The sequence below is a fragment of the Garra rufa genome, chromosome 21 (genome assembly GCF_049309525.1).
Source record: "Garra rufa chromosome 21, GarRuf1.0, whole genome shotgun sequence".
Lineage (NCBI taxonomy): Eukaryota > Metazoa > Chordata > Actinopteri > Cypriniformes > Cyprinidae > Garra > Garra rufa.
In genome coordinates, this window is record NC_133381.1 from 19379224 (window position 1) to 19398632 (window position 19409).

The window sequence follows — 19409 nt, forward strand, 5'->3', positions numbered from 1 at the left end:
GTACAATATATGTGACCCTGGACCACAAAACCAGTCTTAAGTAGCACAGGTATGTTTGTAGAAACAGTCAAAAATACATTGTATGGGTCAACTTACCGATTTTTCTTTTATGCCAAAAATCATTAGGATATTAAGTAAAGATCCTGTTCCATGAAGCTATTTTGTAAATTTCCTACTGTAAATATCAAAACATAATTTTTGATGAGTAATATGCTTTGCTAAGAACTTCATTTGGACAACTTTAAAGGTTATTTTCTCAATATTTAGATATTTCTTGCACCCTCAGATTTTCAAATAGTTGTATCTCAGCCAAATATTGTCCTATCCTAACAAACCATAAATCAAGGAAAAGCTTATTCAGCTTTCAGATGATGCAGTATATTTTGACCCTTATGACTGGTGTTGTCCAGGGTCACATATTACAACAGACAAGTACATGTAAAGCAATGTTTAAAATATGCTACTGACAACGGAATTTGACTGATTTTTCCTTAAAACGTGCAAAGAATAGGCAATAGACGGACATAAAAACAGAGGTGACAACACAAAAGCCTCCTCTCCTGACCCTTCCTCCATTTCCAGCATCAATTCATATTTATATATCTTGTATATATACTTTTTTAAAAAAAGAAAATCCTCTTAGAATGCAGAGTAAATAGATTACGATACAGTGAGGGATTATGGATGGCTGGGTGCTGTCAGATTAAGTTCGGCGAGCAGGCCGGCGACAGTTCTGACACGGCCGCTGTGTATGAAGACTGTGGGGGGAAAACGGCAGCCTCCTCTTTAGAGACACGCGCTGCGTATCCCTCTGCATTTCTTCTGCATGTAATCTCATACACCAAACAGGTGGAGAATTAAACCCGGCCCACAAGCCGCACCACTGATCCTGTGATCAAGCACAGGGATACTAGTGTGGCCTCTGTGCCATCATTCTCAAAGAAAGTGAAGTGTTACTAAAATAAAAAAAATAAAAAGAAGAAGCTGTTTGCACAGACTCTCAAACATCCATTCTGATAGTGTGATAGTGACTGGCACGAGCCGGAATGGTTAGGGAATAATGTAACAGAAAGAGGAAGAACCGTGGAAAAGTAGGTTAGAACATTATTTTTTACTCAACTGTGCAGTATTGGCCATAAACAGGATTTTACCACCCCTTTTCCAAGATAGAGTGTGACAAATTATGTGACATGAAATTCTTGAACAAACACTGTGCATCAAGCTAAAAAAGTAATCAAAACAGAATCAAAAGAATTGCAAAAATATGTTTTATTTAAAAGTAGTTTTTATAGTTTAAGCATATTTAATTTGTTACACTGGTACACTTTTAGTAAAAAAAAATGTACAAAAAAATGTAAGTTATACTAAACCAAAATGAATAACTTTCAGTTTCCCCTCCTCAGGCACCTATAAGTCAAATATGAATATCATTATTACAACTATCAGCAACAACTACAGTAACATATTAAATATTTGATAAATTATTTAATACTAAAACTAAATATAAGATATTTATATGTACACTACCAGTCAAACGCTTTTGAATAGTAAGACTTTTTAATATTTTTTAAAGAAACATTTATTATTATTTTTAATATTTAAAACAGTTGAGTACATTTTTTTCTTTGATAAATAGAAAGATCCAAAGATCAGTATTTATCTCAAATAAAAAGCTTTTGTAACATTATACACTATCCAAATTATACCATTTAAAAGCCTGGAGTCAGTATAATTTTTTTGGAAAAGAAATGATAGAAATTAATACTTTTATTTAGCAAGGATGCGTTAAATAGATTTAGAGTGATGATAAAGACCTTAATAATGTTACAAAAAATTTATATTTCAGATAAATGCTGTTCTTCTGAACTTTTTATTCATCAAAAAAAAAAAAAAAAAAAAACTGAAAAAAATTCTACTCAGCTGTTTTCAACATCATAATAATAAATGTTTTTTGAGCAGCAAATCAGAATATTAGAATGATTTCTGAAGGATTATGTGACTGGAGTAATGATGCTAAAAATTCAGCTTTGAAATCACAGGATTAAATTACATTTGAAAATATATATTTAAATAGAAAACACATTTTAAATAGTAAAGTTTTTTTGCTGTACTTTGAATCAAATAAATACAGGCTTGGTGAGCAGAAGAGACATCTTTAAAAAAAACATTAAAAATCTTGCGTCCAAAAACTTTTGACTGCTAGTGTAATAAAAGTACTGATTTTCACAAAAATATTCTGCTCAGTTTTAGATATAATACCTGGCAGAACTGATTTATCTACAAGCATCAGTTACAGAACAGTAAATGTTGAAATATAGCATACTACCGTAAAAATGTAAAACATTACCTGGGTGTTCCGGTCAACAAGGTTGATTTCTAAAAAGAGAAAAACATACTTAAGTGAAAAATCACATAAAAGTGTTTTAAAAAGTTGAAAAGACTGACTCGAGCACATCTGATTGCATGTCATAGTGCCACCTTTCTACCGCCACACCTGAATCAGGTGATCAGATGAGCGGCAGTCGCTCGGTAATCTTGCGTAAATGTACTGTATGTACGAGTGGGTGGAAGTGTTGGGTTCAAGCATCCTCTGCAGCTCAACTGGAGGAGGGTTTCTTCATGGTAAATTATGACTGTGCCATTAGCATTCAGGATTATGCATGTATTAAAATTCTGATGTAAATGTCTGTAATAGCCTACAGTCTGTACTGTCCAATAAATATGTATGGGAAAAAAGTTTAATTATTCTGTGGACAGAAAAGAATAAAACATTCATGTTTTAGGATGATTAGCTAAGTACAATACAAGCAGAAAAAAAGGCAGTCAACTTGAACCTATTTTTGAGAGGGCAAAACAGAGGGGAAGATATCACTCTCAGGGCATTAATGAGGGAATTATCAACGGCAGGAGAGCTCTGTGTAAAACACACAGTCAATATAAATTATAACCATAAAGCTCAATGTGAAAAACAAGCTGTACGCCTTGATCCAAATACTGGGAACAATGTAGTCATTCAACCCTGTTACTTTTGTATCCACTTTGAGAACTGTATTTACTCAAACCGACTTGTATTCAAAAGAACACACCTGTGTGTTTCCAAGGCCAGGTGCGATGACTTGTCAGGGTGTTGGAGAGGTCATCCATAGCCTCAGAGGTTGACATTTCTCCAGCCCTAGTGCAGACAAAAAGATTTGGAATCATCTTTTTCATATATGACTGACTAAAGAAACCTCTTGAACTCCATACAGTCAGACTCAAGAGCAGTTTTACATGTGCACTGCTACCCGTCAATGCTGTATGGAAATATTCTGGTCGTCTGCATTCAGAGATGGAGGTATGAACGCTTTACAGGATCCAGCGTTACTATCCTGTTCACACTATAGCATTCACAGCGGACGGACCTGCATCTTTCTCTCACACACACATCAGTTTCGACCCTCTACGTGTGGGAGTCAGGCCTTTCCCAGGGATTCATGGTTATTCCAAAAAAAACACGCTGCCGCCGTACGGCGTGCCGTCAAATCCAGCAAGCGTGTAAGACTGTATGAATGTTATCAGAGTTATTGTGGGCTGTGCGATTTGGGTTTTCTGCGGCGACTGGCGATGGAGATGGGGTCCAATTTCTGTGCTTTTTCTATTTCCTTTAGTGATGCACACGCCGCTTACAAGGAATCGAGGGAGGAGGAGAAAAAGAGGCCTACGGGGCGCAGCCCACACCATACAAACAGGCGAACAAACACATACACATCGCTACACATGTACAGATGCACTCGGATGCAAAAAGTGTCACGAGTCCAAGAGCTGGAGCGCGTCTCTCTGAGTGCGCTCTGTGTGTGTGTGAGAGAGAATGAAAGAATACGTCAACAGATGTGTGTTGGGATGTTTTCCAGATATCCACATCTTTGCCTCTCTCCCTGCGCAGGGCTGGATTTAGTACAACCGACGGTGATGCCACCAAGTCATTGTACTCCTCCTCCCGCTCACTCTGCCGATCTTTTTTTTCTTTGCCAGCACAACGCAGGCATGAAGCTCGAATCAGTGTCTCTAAGCCTTATTGGCTCGGCATAAGAAACAATAAAACTTCATCGGAGACCAGATTAGTCTGGTTAAATAGAATAAAAAAAACTCCAAAAAACAAACACAAAAAGGGAAATATGAGAAGAGGATTTCCGCTTTCTCTCCCTCGACTTCTATTTATCTGGGTGGGAGCATCTCCCTCTGATGTATGTGGCCGTGTAGCAGTACAGGCCTGGAAACTGGGATTCAGGCTGCCAAATTACCCAAAACTCCTTATTTTATGTTTTAAAAACCCTTTAATCCCACCCCATCCTCTTTGGGCCGTCCGCTCGGAACTGGCTGATGGGAAAGGGAGGATTTGAAGGAGCTTAAGTGGGACAGAAAGAAAGAGAGTCAGCACAGAGTCAATGGTCCCTCCATCAACAGCAATTGAAGCAGAGAAAGAGGATAAGACAATAGGACAACCCTCATGTAACACACACACACACACACACACACACTCCACACACTCATTGTGATGCTCCAGGCCAAACTTGAAGAGTTAGTATGGGTGTTTGCTCAAAATATCCCACTTATGAACTGTATGTTTGTCATTAATTACTCACCCGCATGTAGTTTCAAACCTGTTCATCTTTGGAACACAAATTAAGATATTTTTGATGAAATCCGAGAGCTTTTTGACCAGAAAAATAGTAAGAACATCGTTAAACTAGTCCATGTGACAATAGTGGTTTAACCTTAATTTTATGAAGCTACGAGAATACGTTTTGTGTGCAAAAACAAAACAAAAATGACTTTCATCAACAACTACTTTTCCTTGTCAGTCTTTAAGGAGTCGGCAAAATTTTTTCCCGTAGCTTCATAAAATTAAGGTTGAACCACTGATGTCACATGAACAATTTTAACAATGTCCTTACTACAGTTTTTGTTAAGTGATAGTTGTTCATGAGTCCCTTGTTTGTCCTGAACAGTTAAACTGCCTGCTGTTCTTCATAAAAATCCTTCTGGTCCCACAAATTCTTTGGTTTTTCAGCATTTTTGTGTATTTGAACCATTTCCAACAATGACTGTATGTTTTTGAGATCCATCCTTTCACACCTTTGACTGAGGGACTCATGAAACTATTACAGAAGGTTCAAACACTCACTGATGCTTCAGAAGGAAAAATGATGCATTGAAAAGGGGTTTCAACTTTTGAACAGAATGGAAATGTGTACATTTTTCTTATTTTGCCTAAATATCATGTTTCCCAGAAGACAAAGGGAATTTAATAATTTACCCTGATCTTTAAATTCAAAAAGTTTTCTTAATGCTCTTAATGCATTGTGTTTCATGCTGAAACATCAGTGAGCGCTTGAACCTTCTGTAATAGTTGCATATGAGTCCCTCTGTTTTCTTCAGTGTGAAAGGATGGATCTTAGAAACACAGTCAATGTTGGAAAGGGTTCAAATACACAAAAATGCTGAAAAACCAAAGAATCTGTGGGACCTGAAGGATTTTTTTGAAGAACAGTTAAGAACTGTTAAGGACAAAGGATTCATGAACAACTATCACTAAAAAAAAAAACCATGGCTGTGGATCATTCAGGTAACAACACAGTATTAGGGAATCAAGCATATGTAAACTTTTGAACAGGGTCATTTTTATAAATTATAAATTATATAAATTATAACTATTATTTTCTTATATAGACTATGTAAACATCTTTTATGTGAAATATCTTATTCAGGTCAGTACTAAATAAAAAATAACATGCCGTTTGTATGATTGGTAAAAAGTATGTAAACTTTTGACCTCAACTGTACCTTTCTGGGCCTTGAACATGGTAGTAGCGTTGCCGTTTATGCAGGGTCAAAAAGCTTTGAATTTTATCAAAAATAATTTTTTATTTTTGTTCCAAAAGATGATTGAAGGTCTTACGGGTTCGGAATGACATGAGGGTGAGTAATCAATGACAGAATTTTCATATTTGCATGAACTATCCCTTTAAGAAATGCATTTCTAAGGTATCAGCTAACAATTTTATCTAAACATGAATAATGAATGTAAAAAACAAACACACACCTTGATGCAGTGCTCCAGTGTTTGGGGTCATGAACATGCCTTTCGCTGATGGTTGATGGCAGGTTGACTCCACTCTGGCCTTCGTACGCTGACTGACACTCATCTGAAAATCACACACAAAATCCCACCATGCCCCGAGGGAAACAGTTTAACATGTAGAATCTTTGAAATCTAGAAGCCCTTCTGTATGAAGCAGAGAGAGGGAGCGAGAGACAGAACATGACATATTGTGTAATACATGGCCGTCTTGTACACAACTCTCCCAGACACAGACAGTGAAGGTTACATATAACAAGAGACGCTAAGTGAGACTTGATCTCAGGGAACACCCTACAGCACAGCAGTGTGCGCGTCTGCGTCTCGTGAGCTATAAGATGATCCCTCTCATACGCTCTTTCAGAGTCCTCCTTTACAATTGGCTCTCTCACCAAATCAACACACTCCTCAATGAGAAAGTGAACACTGATCCTCTTCTGTGACAACAAAGCAACAGACAGACAGATAGACAGAGAGAGAGACAAAGTCTACTCAGGGAGACCCAGAAAAATTGAGTTTTCTTTTTTTTTTTTTTTTAAGTAAAAATACATTTCAATGATCAGGGCTGTTCATTTAATTATTCATTGAGTATAAATAAGTATAGGAAAATGACATTTGGAAATTCCCTTGTAGTCCATTTAAAAATAGTATTTTTTTGATTTATATAAAATGTGACCCTGGACCACAAAACCAGTCATAAGGTTAAATTTGACAAAACTGAGATTTATACATATGAAAGCTCAATAAATAAGCTTTCTATTGATGTATGGTTTGTTAGGAAAAGACAATATTTGGCCGAGATACATCTATTTGAAATCAGAAATCTGAGGATGCAAAAAAATCAAAAAGACTGAGAAAATCACCTTTAAAGTTGTCCAAATTAGGTTCTTAACAATGCATATTACAAATCAAAAACATTTTGATATGTTTACAGTAGGAATTTTACAAAAAATCTTCATGGAACATGAACTTTACTTAATTTCTTAATGATTTTTGGCATAAAAGAAAAATCAAAAATTTTGACCCATGCAATGTATTTTTGGCTATTGCTACAAATATACCCCAGCGACTTAAGACTGGTTTTGTGGTCCAGGGTCACAAATGTAAGTCTATCTATCTATCTATCTATCTATCTATCTATCTATCTATCTATCTATCTATCTATCTATCTATCTATCTATATAACACACACACACACACACACACATGTTGGGTTTACATGTTTTATGGGGACATTCCATAGGCGTAATGGTTTTTATACTGTACAAACCGTATTTTCTATCGCCCTAACCCTACCCTACACTTAAACCTAGCCCTCACAGGAGATTGTGCAAACTTTTACTTCCTCAAAAAAACTCATTATGCATGATTTATAAGCCTGTTTCCTCATGGGGACCTGAGAAATGTCCCCACAAGGTCAAAATTTACTGGTATTCCTATCCTTGTGGGGACATTTGGTCCCCACAACGTGATGAATACCAGGTACACACACACTCTCTACCGTTTAAAGGTTCGGGGTCAGTATGTTTTTTTTTTTGAAGAAATGTATACTTTTATTCATCAAGGGAGGATGAAAAAAGTGACAGTAAAACATTATTTCATGTTAAAAAAGAAATTTATTTCAAATAAATGCTGTTCTTCTGAAATATCAAATAATCATGAAAGAAAATGTATCACTGTTTTCACAACAATATTAAACAGCAACATTTTTAACATTTAAATAATAATAATTGTTACTTGAGCACCAAGTCATCTTTTTAGAATGATTTCTAAAAGATCATGTGACACTGAAGACTGCAGTAATGCCTGCAGAAAAATCAGCTTTGCATCACAGGAATAAATAAAATTTTCAAATATATAAACACAGAAAAGAGTTATTTTAAATTGTAATAATATTTCACAATATTACTGTTTGTTCTGTACTTTTGATCAAATAAATGCAACCTTGATGAACATAAGAGACTTTTAAAAATATTAAAAAGTCTTACCAACCCCAAACTTTTGAATGGTAAATGTATATGAAATAAATATTTTATTTATATTTTTTAAATACAGTTATTTCAAAATAGTTGACAAAAAAGCGAAAACTATTCAAATAGTTCAGACAGACTCAAGCTGCTAAAAAGTGCTAAATTGTCTTGAAAATCAATTAACATGAAATTATTTGCAATTAATAAATCAATCCATGTAACTAATTTATTACATTTACTATATTAGTTTTAGAGACTACATGGACAACATTGCTAAACTTTCAGTTAAATAATCATCCAGAAGCAGCTACAGCAGATCAATACCCTCAAAGCTGTTTTACACTTTGAGCTTTGTTTTATTTATGAGAATGGCCATATAATGTGTGAATATTAAGTCACTTTTGAATTTCTGGCGTGTGTTCGAGTATCCTTTAGAGTCATGGTTGGCTGACAGTGTGAGACATTTGCTTCAGGCTGGCCAAATGTAAACAAGACACCTTGTCTTTTTAATGCACAGCACAATGCCGAATCCTAGCGCTCTCATTCCCTATTTATGATCCCCCACACTGCCCTACAGAATTTCCTCTAAATATTCCTCTATTCCACAAATAATCCCTGCACACAAACACACAATATCAGCACCTCAAAGAAGCTATTGACCCAAAAACGTACACAGAGTTGACAGAAAAGAAAAAGAGAGAAAGAGAGGGGTTATCTTGGACTATATAAAAAAGAAAAACTCAGGCGATGACTTATAATTGCAACATTTTAACTATTAACAGCGGTAAAATGCCCCCAAACAGACTATTTTGCCCATCTGTTCCTTTCACATTCACACTCTTAAGCACTTCCTTCCAAGGCTAAGGTCTGCTCGGGGTGAGAGAGCAGGGAAATCATCAAGGACATAATTAAGAGGCTTATGGGCAGACAGGGTGGGAAACACACACACACCCTCAAGTTTTCACCCCCTTATTAGAAGCTAAACACCTCCCTTGTCTCATCTGTACACCTGTTAGCCGAACCACTTCTGTCCGTCCCTCATCCCCCTCTCGCTTTTCCTTTCTTTCTACTGCCCTCTTTCATTTGAACGTATGCCCATCCTGCTGGCCGAGGAAATGTATGTTGAACATGGCTGATGAACAGCATGTAGGACGTCCTCATCAGGTCAGCAGGAAACAGAATATCAGAGCTGAGGTCAATGCACTTTAAACCGGTCCTATTCAGCCAATTAACAACGTGAATGAATCAAACTCGCTCTATATCTGCACAGAGTGCTCGGAAAAAACCCTTCAAATAGTCAAATATAATTACATAAGAGATTAAAAATTTTTTAATTTCCCAGTGGTGCCACTGCCAGAGTCACATGCGCCTTACGTCATATCATGAAAGACTGAATGAAATTAACAGTGGACTCGTTTTTTCAGAGCTAAAGTTAAAAAAAATCCGAGCTATAGAGTAAATTTTGCTGCGGCATGCCACATGTAAATGGAAAAATTGACAACGCTGAAAGAAGTAATTTTTCTGAGTGAAAATAATAATACCTATACCGCCGTTCAAAAGTTTGGGATCAAAATAATGTTTTTCCAATGGAGTCTCTTATGCTCATCAAGGATGTAATTTTTTTAATCAAAAACACAGAAAAAACAGTAATATTGTGAAATAGTATTGTAATTTCTAATATTGGTTTCCTTTTTTTAAAATGTACTTTAAAATATAATTTATTTCTGTTATGCAGGGCAAAATTTTCATCAGCCATTACTCCAGTCTTCAGTGACCTTCAGAAATCATTCTAATATGCTCATTTCTAATCAATGTTGGAAACAGTTGTGCAGCTTAGTATTTTTTGTGACCTGTTTTACTTTTTCCAGGATTCCTTGATAAATAAAAAGTTAAAAAGAACAGTGTTTATTCAAAAAACAAAAGTTTGTGTTACTATTTAAATGTTTGGGATCAGAAGATGTTTTCTTTCTTTTTTTTTTTTTAAAGAAATTAAAGGAGAACTTCACTTCCAGAGCAAAAATTTACAAATAATGTACTCACCCCTTGTCATCTAAGATGTTCATGTCTTTCTTTCGTCAGTTGAAAAGAAATTATGTTTGATTTCTCTCCATATAGTGGACTTCTATGGTGCCCGCGAGTTTGAACTTCCAAAATGCAGCATCAAAGGGCTCTAAACGATCCGAGCTGAGGAAGAAGGGTCTTATTTAGCGAAACAATTAGTTATTTTCCAAAAAAAAATTACAATTTATATACTTTTTAACCTCAACTGCTCGTCTTGTCTAGCTCTGCATGTAGGATTCCAGTTCACTACAGTTAGGTTATGAAAAACTCTCATTTCATTTTCTCCTCCAACTTCAAAATTGTCCTACATTGCTGTTTTAACCTTTTTTTTTGTAAAGAGCATTTGATCTTCTTTGCATGTTTACTTTGTAAACACTTTTCTGCAGCGATGTTGGATGATTTTGAAGTTAAGAGGAGAAAATGAGATGGGAGGTTTTTTTAACCTAGCCTAACTGTTTTGAACCCGAAAAACACAGAGTACACGCAGAGCTAAAAAAGAGGGGCATTTAAGGTTAAAAAGTATATAATTTGACAACTTTTTTAAGAAAATAACTGATCTTTTCGCTAGATAGACCCTTCTTCCTCAGCTGGGATCGTTTAGAGCCCTTTGAAGCTGCATTTAAACTGCATTTAAGTTCAAACTCGCGGGCAAAATAAAAGTCCACTATATGAAGAGAAATCCTGAAATGTTTTCCATAAAAAACTATTTCTTTACGTAAATTATCTGTATTTTTTTTTTGTTCTGGAAGTGAACTGCTCCTTTAAAACTTTTATTCAGCAAGGATGTGTTAAATGGATAAAAACTGATATCAAAGACTTCTAAAGTCTAAAGAAAAGATTTCTAATTTTAATAAACGCTGTTCTTTTTTTAAATCATCAAAGAATCAAAGAAAAAAGTATCACAGGTTCCAAAAAAATATTAAGCAACACAACAGTTTGAACACTGATAATAAATCAGCATATTAGAATAATTTCCGAAGGATCATGTGACTAGACTAGAGTAATAGCTGATGAAAATTCAGCACTGTCACAGAATTGAATTATATTTTAAAGTATATTAAAATAGGAAAACAATATTAGAAATGTCAAAATATTACTATTTCACAATATTCCTATTTTTGTTTAAATAAATACAGCCTTGATGAGCATAAAAGACTCAAAAAACATTACTGATCCTAAACTTTTGAATGGCAGTGTATATCATAACATATTATGTTTGTCCATATAATGGAAGACAAAGGGAATGTAGCCAGGCAAACCTGTTTGAAAACAGTCAATATTGTTGCAATTCCATCTGGTGATCAAGGTAATTTTATCTTGCGGAGTTTATTTAAATTTTTCCAAAAGAGTAAATGAAAACATGCAGTTTATGAGTGATCATTTTGCACTTATAAACACTAATCATCACAAATCAATAGGAGATTTGAGTATTTTTATTGTGACTAACATTATGTGAATAATTCTCTCACCTGGTGCGGATGTTTGTGCCTCTGCGTCTATTTCATTAGCCTTCTTCTTGGCTACAGCAGCTAACACCACCTCACCCTTATCTGCTGCCACGTAATGGAGGTCCTTTGAAGGTAAAGCAGAACAGCAGAGCAATCTAAAATTAATCTCAGCTCACATGACAATACTTCAGTTTTTTCCCTTTTTCATTTTTGCGCTCAGCTCGAAGAGAGAGAAGGAGCAAAAAGAGGCTGCAGGAGAAAAAGAGAGAGAGAGAGAATAGATTAAATAACCTGTTTGAAGTTTCAGAGGGAGAAAAGAAACAGATAAAAGTATCAAACTTTCAAAAATCAGTCTTGCTCATTTGTTCAGTCGCCTTTATGTTGTCCTCCCCCCTTTTCTCTTTCTCCCTGAACTCTGACCGGATGCAATCATACTGGTTTCAAAAAGCACAAAGATGTGGGGAAAGGCATGTGTCATCTTTTTAAAAAGCAGGAGGGATGCTCTTCATGTCGGAATAGAGTTTAAACTATTGTCATTACGAGCAGGTGGGTGTGTGACGCACACACATTCACCCACTCGCTCTTGCTCTTTCTCTTTCTTAAATATGAGCCCTCTCATCCCAGAGAATAGACTATAATATATCTATTATAGAGCCTCACACAGTCAGGAGACCTCCATTAACCCACAAACATGTTTTTAAATGTCACACCATTAGTCCCACCAAAATGGATGCTGGATTGAGACGTACAACAGAGATAAAGCACATCCGACTGCTCAGAGAATGTCTATGTGCGAACAATGACACTAGACGTGCTTTACTGACACAAATCTTTGGTGTATTAAACTAAAAGTCTTTTTTTAACAAGAGAGAGGCCTACCAACACAGTGGTAAATTCACTATAGAAAGACTTACTGCTTTTACAAAATGAGACAACAGCAAAATATGTTAAAAAATATGTACTAAAATAATAAAAAAAATGTACAAATAATTGCATTATAGTAATTACCAAAATAAAATAGTACTGCCTAGTAACAGTTCTCCGATCAGTTACAGGAGTGTAATAAAAAAATAAAATAAAATAATAATTTCAGTATGCTTGAAAACTGGTATACTGTCTTCTTAAGATAATTCATGTTGTCGTCACATTTTCATGTATACCATTAATTGATCCAAAGCACAGCAAAAACAGTAACATTTTGAAATATTTGTACTATTTAAAATAATTTATTTTGGATATATATATATATATTTTAAACTGTAATTTATTTTTGTGATTTCAAAGCTGAGTTTTTAGAATTATTCCTCCAGTCACATGATCCTTCTGAAATCATTCTAATATTCTGATTTGCTGCTCAAAAAATATTTATTATTATTATTTTGAAAACTGTATGTTTTTTCAGGTTTCTTTGATGAATAGAAAGTTCAGAAGAACAGCATTTATCTAAATCGAAATCCTTTGTAACATTATTAATGTCTTTATCATCACTTTTGATTAATTTAAAGCACCCCTGCTAAATAAAAGTATACATTTTTATAACCCCCCCCCCCCCCTCATTTTGTATCTCTCTATTCACCAAAGCATCCTGAAACAAATGTACTCAACTGTTTAATATTGATAATAATAATCATAATATTTTTGAACAGTAAATCAGCATATTAGAATGGTTTCCAAAGGATAATGTGACACTGAAGACTGTAGTAATGATGCTGAAAATGTAGCTTTGATCACAGAAATAAATTACATTTGAAAATATATTCAAAAAGAAAAGAAAGCAGAAAGCAGTTTTTTTGAATAGTAAAAATATTTCACAATATTACCGCTTTTGCTGTATTTTGGATCAAATAAATGCAGGCTCTTACTGTTCAAAAACGTTTGACTAGTTGTGTATGTGTAAACAAATCCTATATAGTGTGTATGTTTTCAGTACAGTTAAACCATGTGGTACAAAACTTTCTCAGTTACCAGAATATCGTTATGTATCAGTAGAGAAGATCCTCAGATGTTCGGACACGGTGAAAGAACTTATAATAATGTAATTGACAGACTACATTTGACCATCTTGGAGGGGCCCATTCATGGGTAAATTAAAGTGAAAGTTGGGAGAGGAGCTCAGTGCTGACTCCGAACTAATAAGATCCTCTCTCTTTCTGTCCGTTTAAACGCTAAACCCATCCTTCCGCTTCAGGGACATCAGTCAGAGCTGCAGCGAGATGCAGGGAGGGTGAATGCAGCACAGTCAGACCTGCAGAGCACTAATGCCTGTATTGTCAACCGGCCTCTGCAAGTCTGATCAAATGAGGGGAGGGGGATAAGAGTGACTTACAAACATCAAACAGGACTTGATTTAGCTCTTCACAGGCTCAGGGATGAGAGCCAATAAACTCACCATTCAAACAATGATTCTTCATTTTAAACAAAACAATCACTGGCTACCAGACCTTAAAAAAGTCTAAATTAACATTTAAGAGCCAAATGCCTTTTTACTTAAAATAAATAATCGCTCAATCAGAATGGCACAATGTTTTTACCCCTTTGAAAAAAAGTTAAATAAAGAGTTTAAAATAATCAGTTTTATCAATTGAAAATTACAAACTCAGCTCTTAATGCTAAACAGAATTACAAAAAAAGCACTGTTGTGAATATGTACAATTGAGGTCAAAAGTTTACATACACCTTGCAGAATCTGCAAAATGTTAATTATTTTTACCAAAATAAGAGGGATCATACAAATTTAGTACTGACCTGAATAAGATATTTCACATAAAGGATGTTTCACATATAGTGCACAAGAGAAAATAATAGTTGAATTTATAAAAACGACCCTGTTCAAATGTTTACATACACTTGATTCTTAAAACTGTGTTGTTACCTGAATGATCAACAGCTGTGTTTTTTTTTTAGTGATAGTTGTTCATGAGTCCCTTTTTTGTCCTGAACAGTTAAAATGCCCGCTGTTCTTCAAAAAAAAAATCCTTCAGGTCCCACAAATTCTTTGGTTTTTCATTTTTTTTTTGTGTATTTGAACTCTTCAAACAATGACTGCCGCCTCACGTCACAGAAATCAGTTAATTCTCAGCACATAGAGACCCTTTCACCTAGATATCACACTATAGAGACTGTGTCTGTTCCCCGAGCTAGAAAATACAATAAACGTCCAAAGCAATGTAAGAGTAACAATTTAATTGATGTTCAACAAATAAAAAAATGTATATAATACTGAGAAACAAATGATAAAGCTTGGCTTATTAAATATCAGGTCACTTTCTACGAAAGCACTTTTTGTAAATGATATGATCACTGATCATAAGCTAAATGTGCTCTGTTTGACAGAAACCTGGCTAAAACCAGATGATTACATTATTTTAAATGAGGCAACCCCCCAAAATTATTGTTACAAACATGTGCCACGTGTAAAAGGTAAGGGGGGGGGGGGTGTTTGCACAATTTATAGCAATATGTTGAGTGTTTCTCAGAGAACGGGCTTTAAGTATAACTCGTTTGAAGTAATGGTGCTCCATATAACATTATCCAAAGAATGAAGTATTAATGATAAATCTCCTGTGACGTTTTTACTGGCTACTGTATACAGGCCACCAGGGCACCATACAGACATTAAAGAATTTGCTGATTTTCTATCCGAATTAGTGTTGGCCGCAGATACAGTCTTAATAGTGGGTGATTTTAACATCCATGTTGATAATGAAAAAGATGCATTGGGATCAGCATTTATAGACATTCTGAACTCAATTGGGGTTAGACAACACGTGTCAGGACCTACTCATTGCCGAAATCATACTTTAGATTTAATATTGTCACACGGAATTGATGTTAATGGCGTTGAAATTCTGCATCAAAGTGATGATATCTCAGATCATTATCTAGTCTTGTGTATACTCCAGATAACTAAAACTGTAAAACTAACTCCTCGCTATAAGTACGGTAGAATCATTACTTCTACCACAAGAGACTGCTTTGTAAGTAACCTTCCTGATCTTTCTGAATTCCTCAGCATATCCGATAGCTCAGGAAAACTTGATGATGCAACAGAAACTATTGACTCTCTTTTTTCTAGCACTTTAGATACAGTTGCTCCTCTGCGGTTAAGAAAAATTAAGGAAAACAATCCGACGCCGTGGTATACTGAACACACTCGTGCACTGAAGAGAGCACGACGAAAAATGGAACGCAGCTGGAAGAAAACAAAACTAGAGGTTTTTCGTACAGCCTGGCGTGAATGTAACATATCCTATAGAAAAGCATTAAAAACTGCTAGATCTGATTATTTTTCATCTTTCTTAGAAGAAAACAAACATAACCCTAGGTATTTATTCAATACAGTGGCTAAATTAACGAAGAATAAAGCACCAACAGGAGCTGAATTTTCCCAACAGCACAGCAGTAATGACTTCATGAACTATTTTACTACCAAGATAGATACTATTAGAAATAAAATTGTAACTATGCAGCCATCCGCTACAGTATCACATCAGATATGCTATAAATCTCCTGAGGAACAATTCCATGCATTTTCAACTATAGGAGAGGAAGAGTTGTATAAACTTATTAAATCATCTAAACCGACAACATGTATGTTAGACCCTATTCCATCTAAGCTACTAAAAGAGGTGCTTCCAGAAGTCATAGATCCTCTTCTGAATATTATTAATTCGTCACTAGCGTTAGGATATGTCCCCAAAACTTTCAAACTGGCTGTTATTAAGCCTCTAATTAAAAAAACTCAACTTGATCCCAATGAATTAAACAATTGCAGACCAATTTCAAATCTCCCTTTTCTGTCAAAGATACTAGAAAAGGTAGTGTCCTCACAATTGTGTTCTTTCTTAGAGAAAAATGGTATCTGTGAGGATTTCCAGTCAGGTTTTAGACCGTATCATAGTACTGAGACTGCTCTTATTAGAGTTACAAATGATCTTCTCCTGTCATCCGATCGTGGATGCATCTCTCTATTAGTACTACTGGATCTTAGTGCTGCGTTTGATACTATTGACCACAATTTTCTTTTAAATAGACTTGAAAATTATGTTGGCATTAGTGGGAGTGCACTGGCTTGGTTCGAATCGTACTTATCTGACCAGCATCAATTCGTAGCAGTGAATGACAAGGTATCATATCAATCACAAGTGCAGTATGGAGTACCTCAAGGCTCAGTACTAGGGCCATTACTTTTTACACTTTATATGTTACCCTTGGGAGATATCATCAGGAAACATGGTGTTAGCTTTCACTGTTATGCTGATGATACGCAGCTCTATATTTCTTCACGGCCCGGCGAAACATACCAATTTGAAAAACTAACAGAATGCATAGTTGAAATAAAAAATTGGATGGCAAGAAAGTTTTTACTGCTAAATTCTGAAAAAACAGAGGTGTTAATTATTGGACCTAAAACCTCCGCATGTAGTAACCTAAAACACAGACTAATACTCAATGACTGCTCTGTCAATTCGTCGTCATCAGTCAGGAACCTAGGTGCGCTATTCGATAGCAATCTTTCTTTCGAAAGCCACTTTTCTAGCATTTGCAAAACCACATTTTTTCATCTAAAAAATATATCGAAATTACGACCTATGCTCACGATGTCAAATGCAGAAACGTTAATCCATGCGTTCATGACCTCAAGGATAGATTATTGTAATGCTTTATTGGGTGGTTGTTCTGCACGCTTAATAAACAAACTCCATCTGGTCCAAAATGCAGCAGCTAGAGTTCTTACTAGAACCAGAAAGTATGACCATATTAGCCCGGTTCTGTCAACACTGCACTGGCTCCCTATTAAACATCGTATAGATTTTAAAATCTTGCTAATTACTTATAAAGCCCTGAATGGTTTAGCTCCTCAGTACTTGAGCGAGCTCTTATCATATTATAATCCCTCACGTCCGCTGCGTTCTCAAAATTCTGGCAATTTGATAGTACCTAGAATATCAAAATCAACTGCGGGCAGCAGATCTTTTTCACATTTAGCGCCCAAACTCTGGAACAATCTACCTAACACTGTTCGGGAGGCAGACACACTCTGTCAGTTTAAATCTAGATTAAAAGACCCATCTCTTTAACCTGGCCTACACTTAATACATTTCATAATCCAAATCCGTTAAAGGATTGTTAGGCTGCATTATTTAGGTCAACCGGAACCAGGGACACTTCCTATAACACCTGATGTACTCGTTGCATCAGAAGAAGAATGGCATCTACGCTAATATTAGTATCTTTCCTTTTTATTCCGAGGTCACCGCAGCCACCTGTATCCAGATCAGACGGTCACTGCAGTCTCCCGGATCTAGTCCGTGCCAATCAGCACCCAGAGATATCCTCTACAGCCCTGAATGTCAGCAGAGACCACATCAACTAGATGAGCCCCAGAGACAGATCATCAGTGAAGACCTCATCACTTAGACGGCCATTGACGCAAGACAGCGAAAACCAGATTCCTCTCCAATCTGATTTTGTGGCAACTTGGAACTCTTGCATCTACATTGAATGATCTACATTAATATTAGTCTGTTTGTTTCTCATTCCCAGGTCACCATAGCCACCAGATCCAGTCCATATCCAGATCATATGGTCACTGCAGTCCCCCGGATCCAGTCCAAACCAAGAGCAGATGGTGGATCAACACCTACAGCCGAATGTCAGCGGATACCATGTCAACTAGATGAGCCCCAGAGACAGATCATCAAGAAAGAACTCCTACCCTAAACGGCCACCGGCACAAGGCCTTGGGAACCAGATGAGTCCTCCCCAATATGACTTTGTTGCAATATGGAACTCTTGCATTATTATTGACATTTTACTTTATTATTTTAATACTGTAAGGTTGCTTTGACACAACCTGTATTGTAAAAAGCACTGTATAAATAATCTTGACTTGACTTGACTGTATGGTTTTGTGATCCATCTTTTCACACTGAGGACAACTGAGGGACTCACATGCAACTATTACAGGAGGTTCAAACGCTCACTGATGCTACAAAAGGAAAAACGATGCATTAAGAACCCGGGGTGTAAACTTGAAGATGTGTATATTTTTCTTATTTTGCCTAAATATAATTTTTTTCCCATTTAGTACTGCCATTCAGAAGCAACAGGAGATACTTACATGTTTCCCAGAAGACAAAATCAGTTAAATTTACCCTGATCTTCAAATTCAAAAAGTTTTCACCCCCATTTTCACATATTTTTGTATGATCCCTGTTATTTTAGTAAAATAATTAACATTTTGCAGATTCTACAAGGTATATGTAAAGTTTTGACCTCAACTTTATATTCAATTTCAAGTAATGATGCTCTTGAACTGGACATATCTTAAAATTGATTCCTGATTTACTGGCTCCAAACAATTTAGTGAATCTGATTCAAATCTCAAGGAATTTTAAACCGTTTCATGAATCTTACTGAGTGACTCATTAAAAAGAAGCAATTCATAAAAGTGGCTGTGTATTTTAAGAATGTCTGCATTTCTATAACCACGTATATAAAAGATCAAATCAGATGCAACAATAGTGACAGAGAGAGCATTCTAAGGGCATCACATTTTTGGTTAAGACCAAGAATTACAAGAAAAAATGAACGGGTGCCAAACTGAACATTAGCATTGCATCTGTAGACCTCTATTTCAGCTTAGAAGAACATAACGCTTTCTGAGCCAGAAAGACAGACAGATCGAAATAGAGAGGAAGGCCAAGAAACAGAGAGACAGACGGGAGTAAAAGCGAGTGAATCCAGACATCTAAGAGGGATGACAATAATTCTGTACATAAATCAGATATTATACCTCTTATTCACCAC

At 35.8% G+C, this 19409-nt stretch overlaps 1 protein-coding gene across 1 annotated transcript in view; it reads right to left on the reverse strand.

The window, feature by feature from the left end:
* Positions 1–1245: 1245 nt before the first annotated feature.
* Positions 1246–19409, reverse strand: part of wdpcp (WD repeat containing planar cell polarity effector) — a 100003-nt gene continuing 81839 nt past the window's right edge. Inside the window, exons 14-18 of the mRNA XM_073827334.1 lie at positions 11619–11721; positions 6083–6185; positions 3087–3172; positions 2348–2376; positions 1246–1407 (exon numbers count right to left, since the gene is read on the reverse strand). Of these exons, the coding sequence (XP_073683435.1) occupies positions 1360–1407; positions 2348–2376; positions 3087–3172; positions 6083–6185; positions 11619–11721 (369 nt within the window). The 3' untranslated portion in view covers positions 1246–1359. The remainder of the gene's footprint in view (positions 1408–2347; positions 2377–3086; positions 3173–6082; positions 6186–11618; positions 11722–19409) is intronic.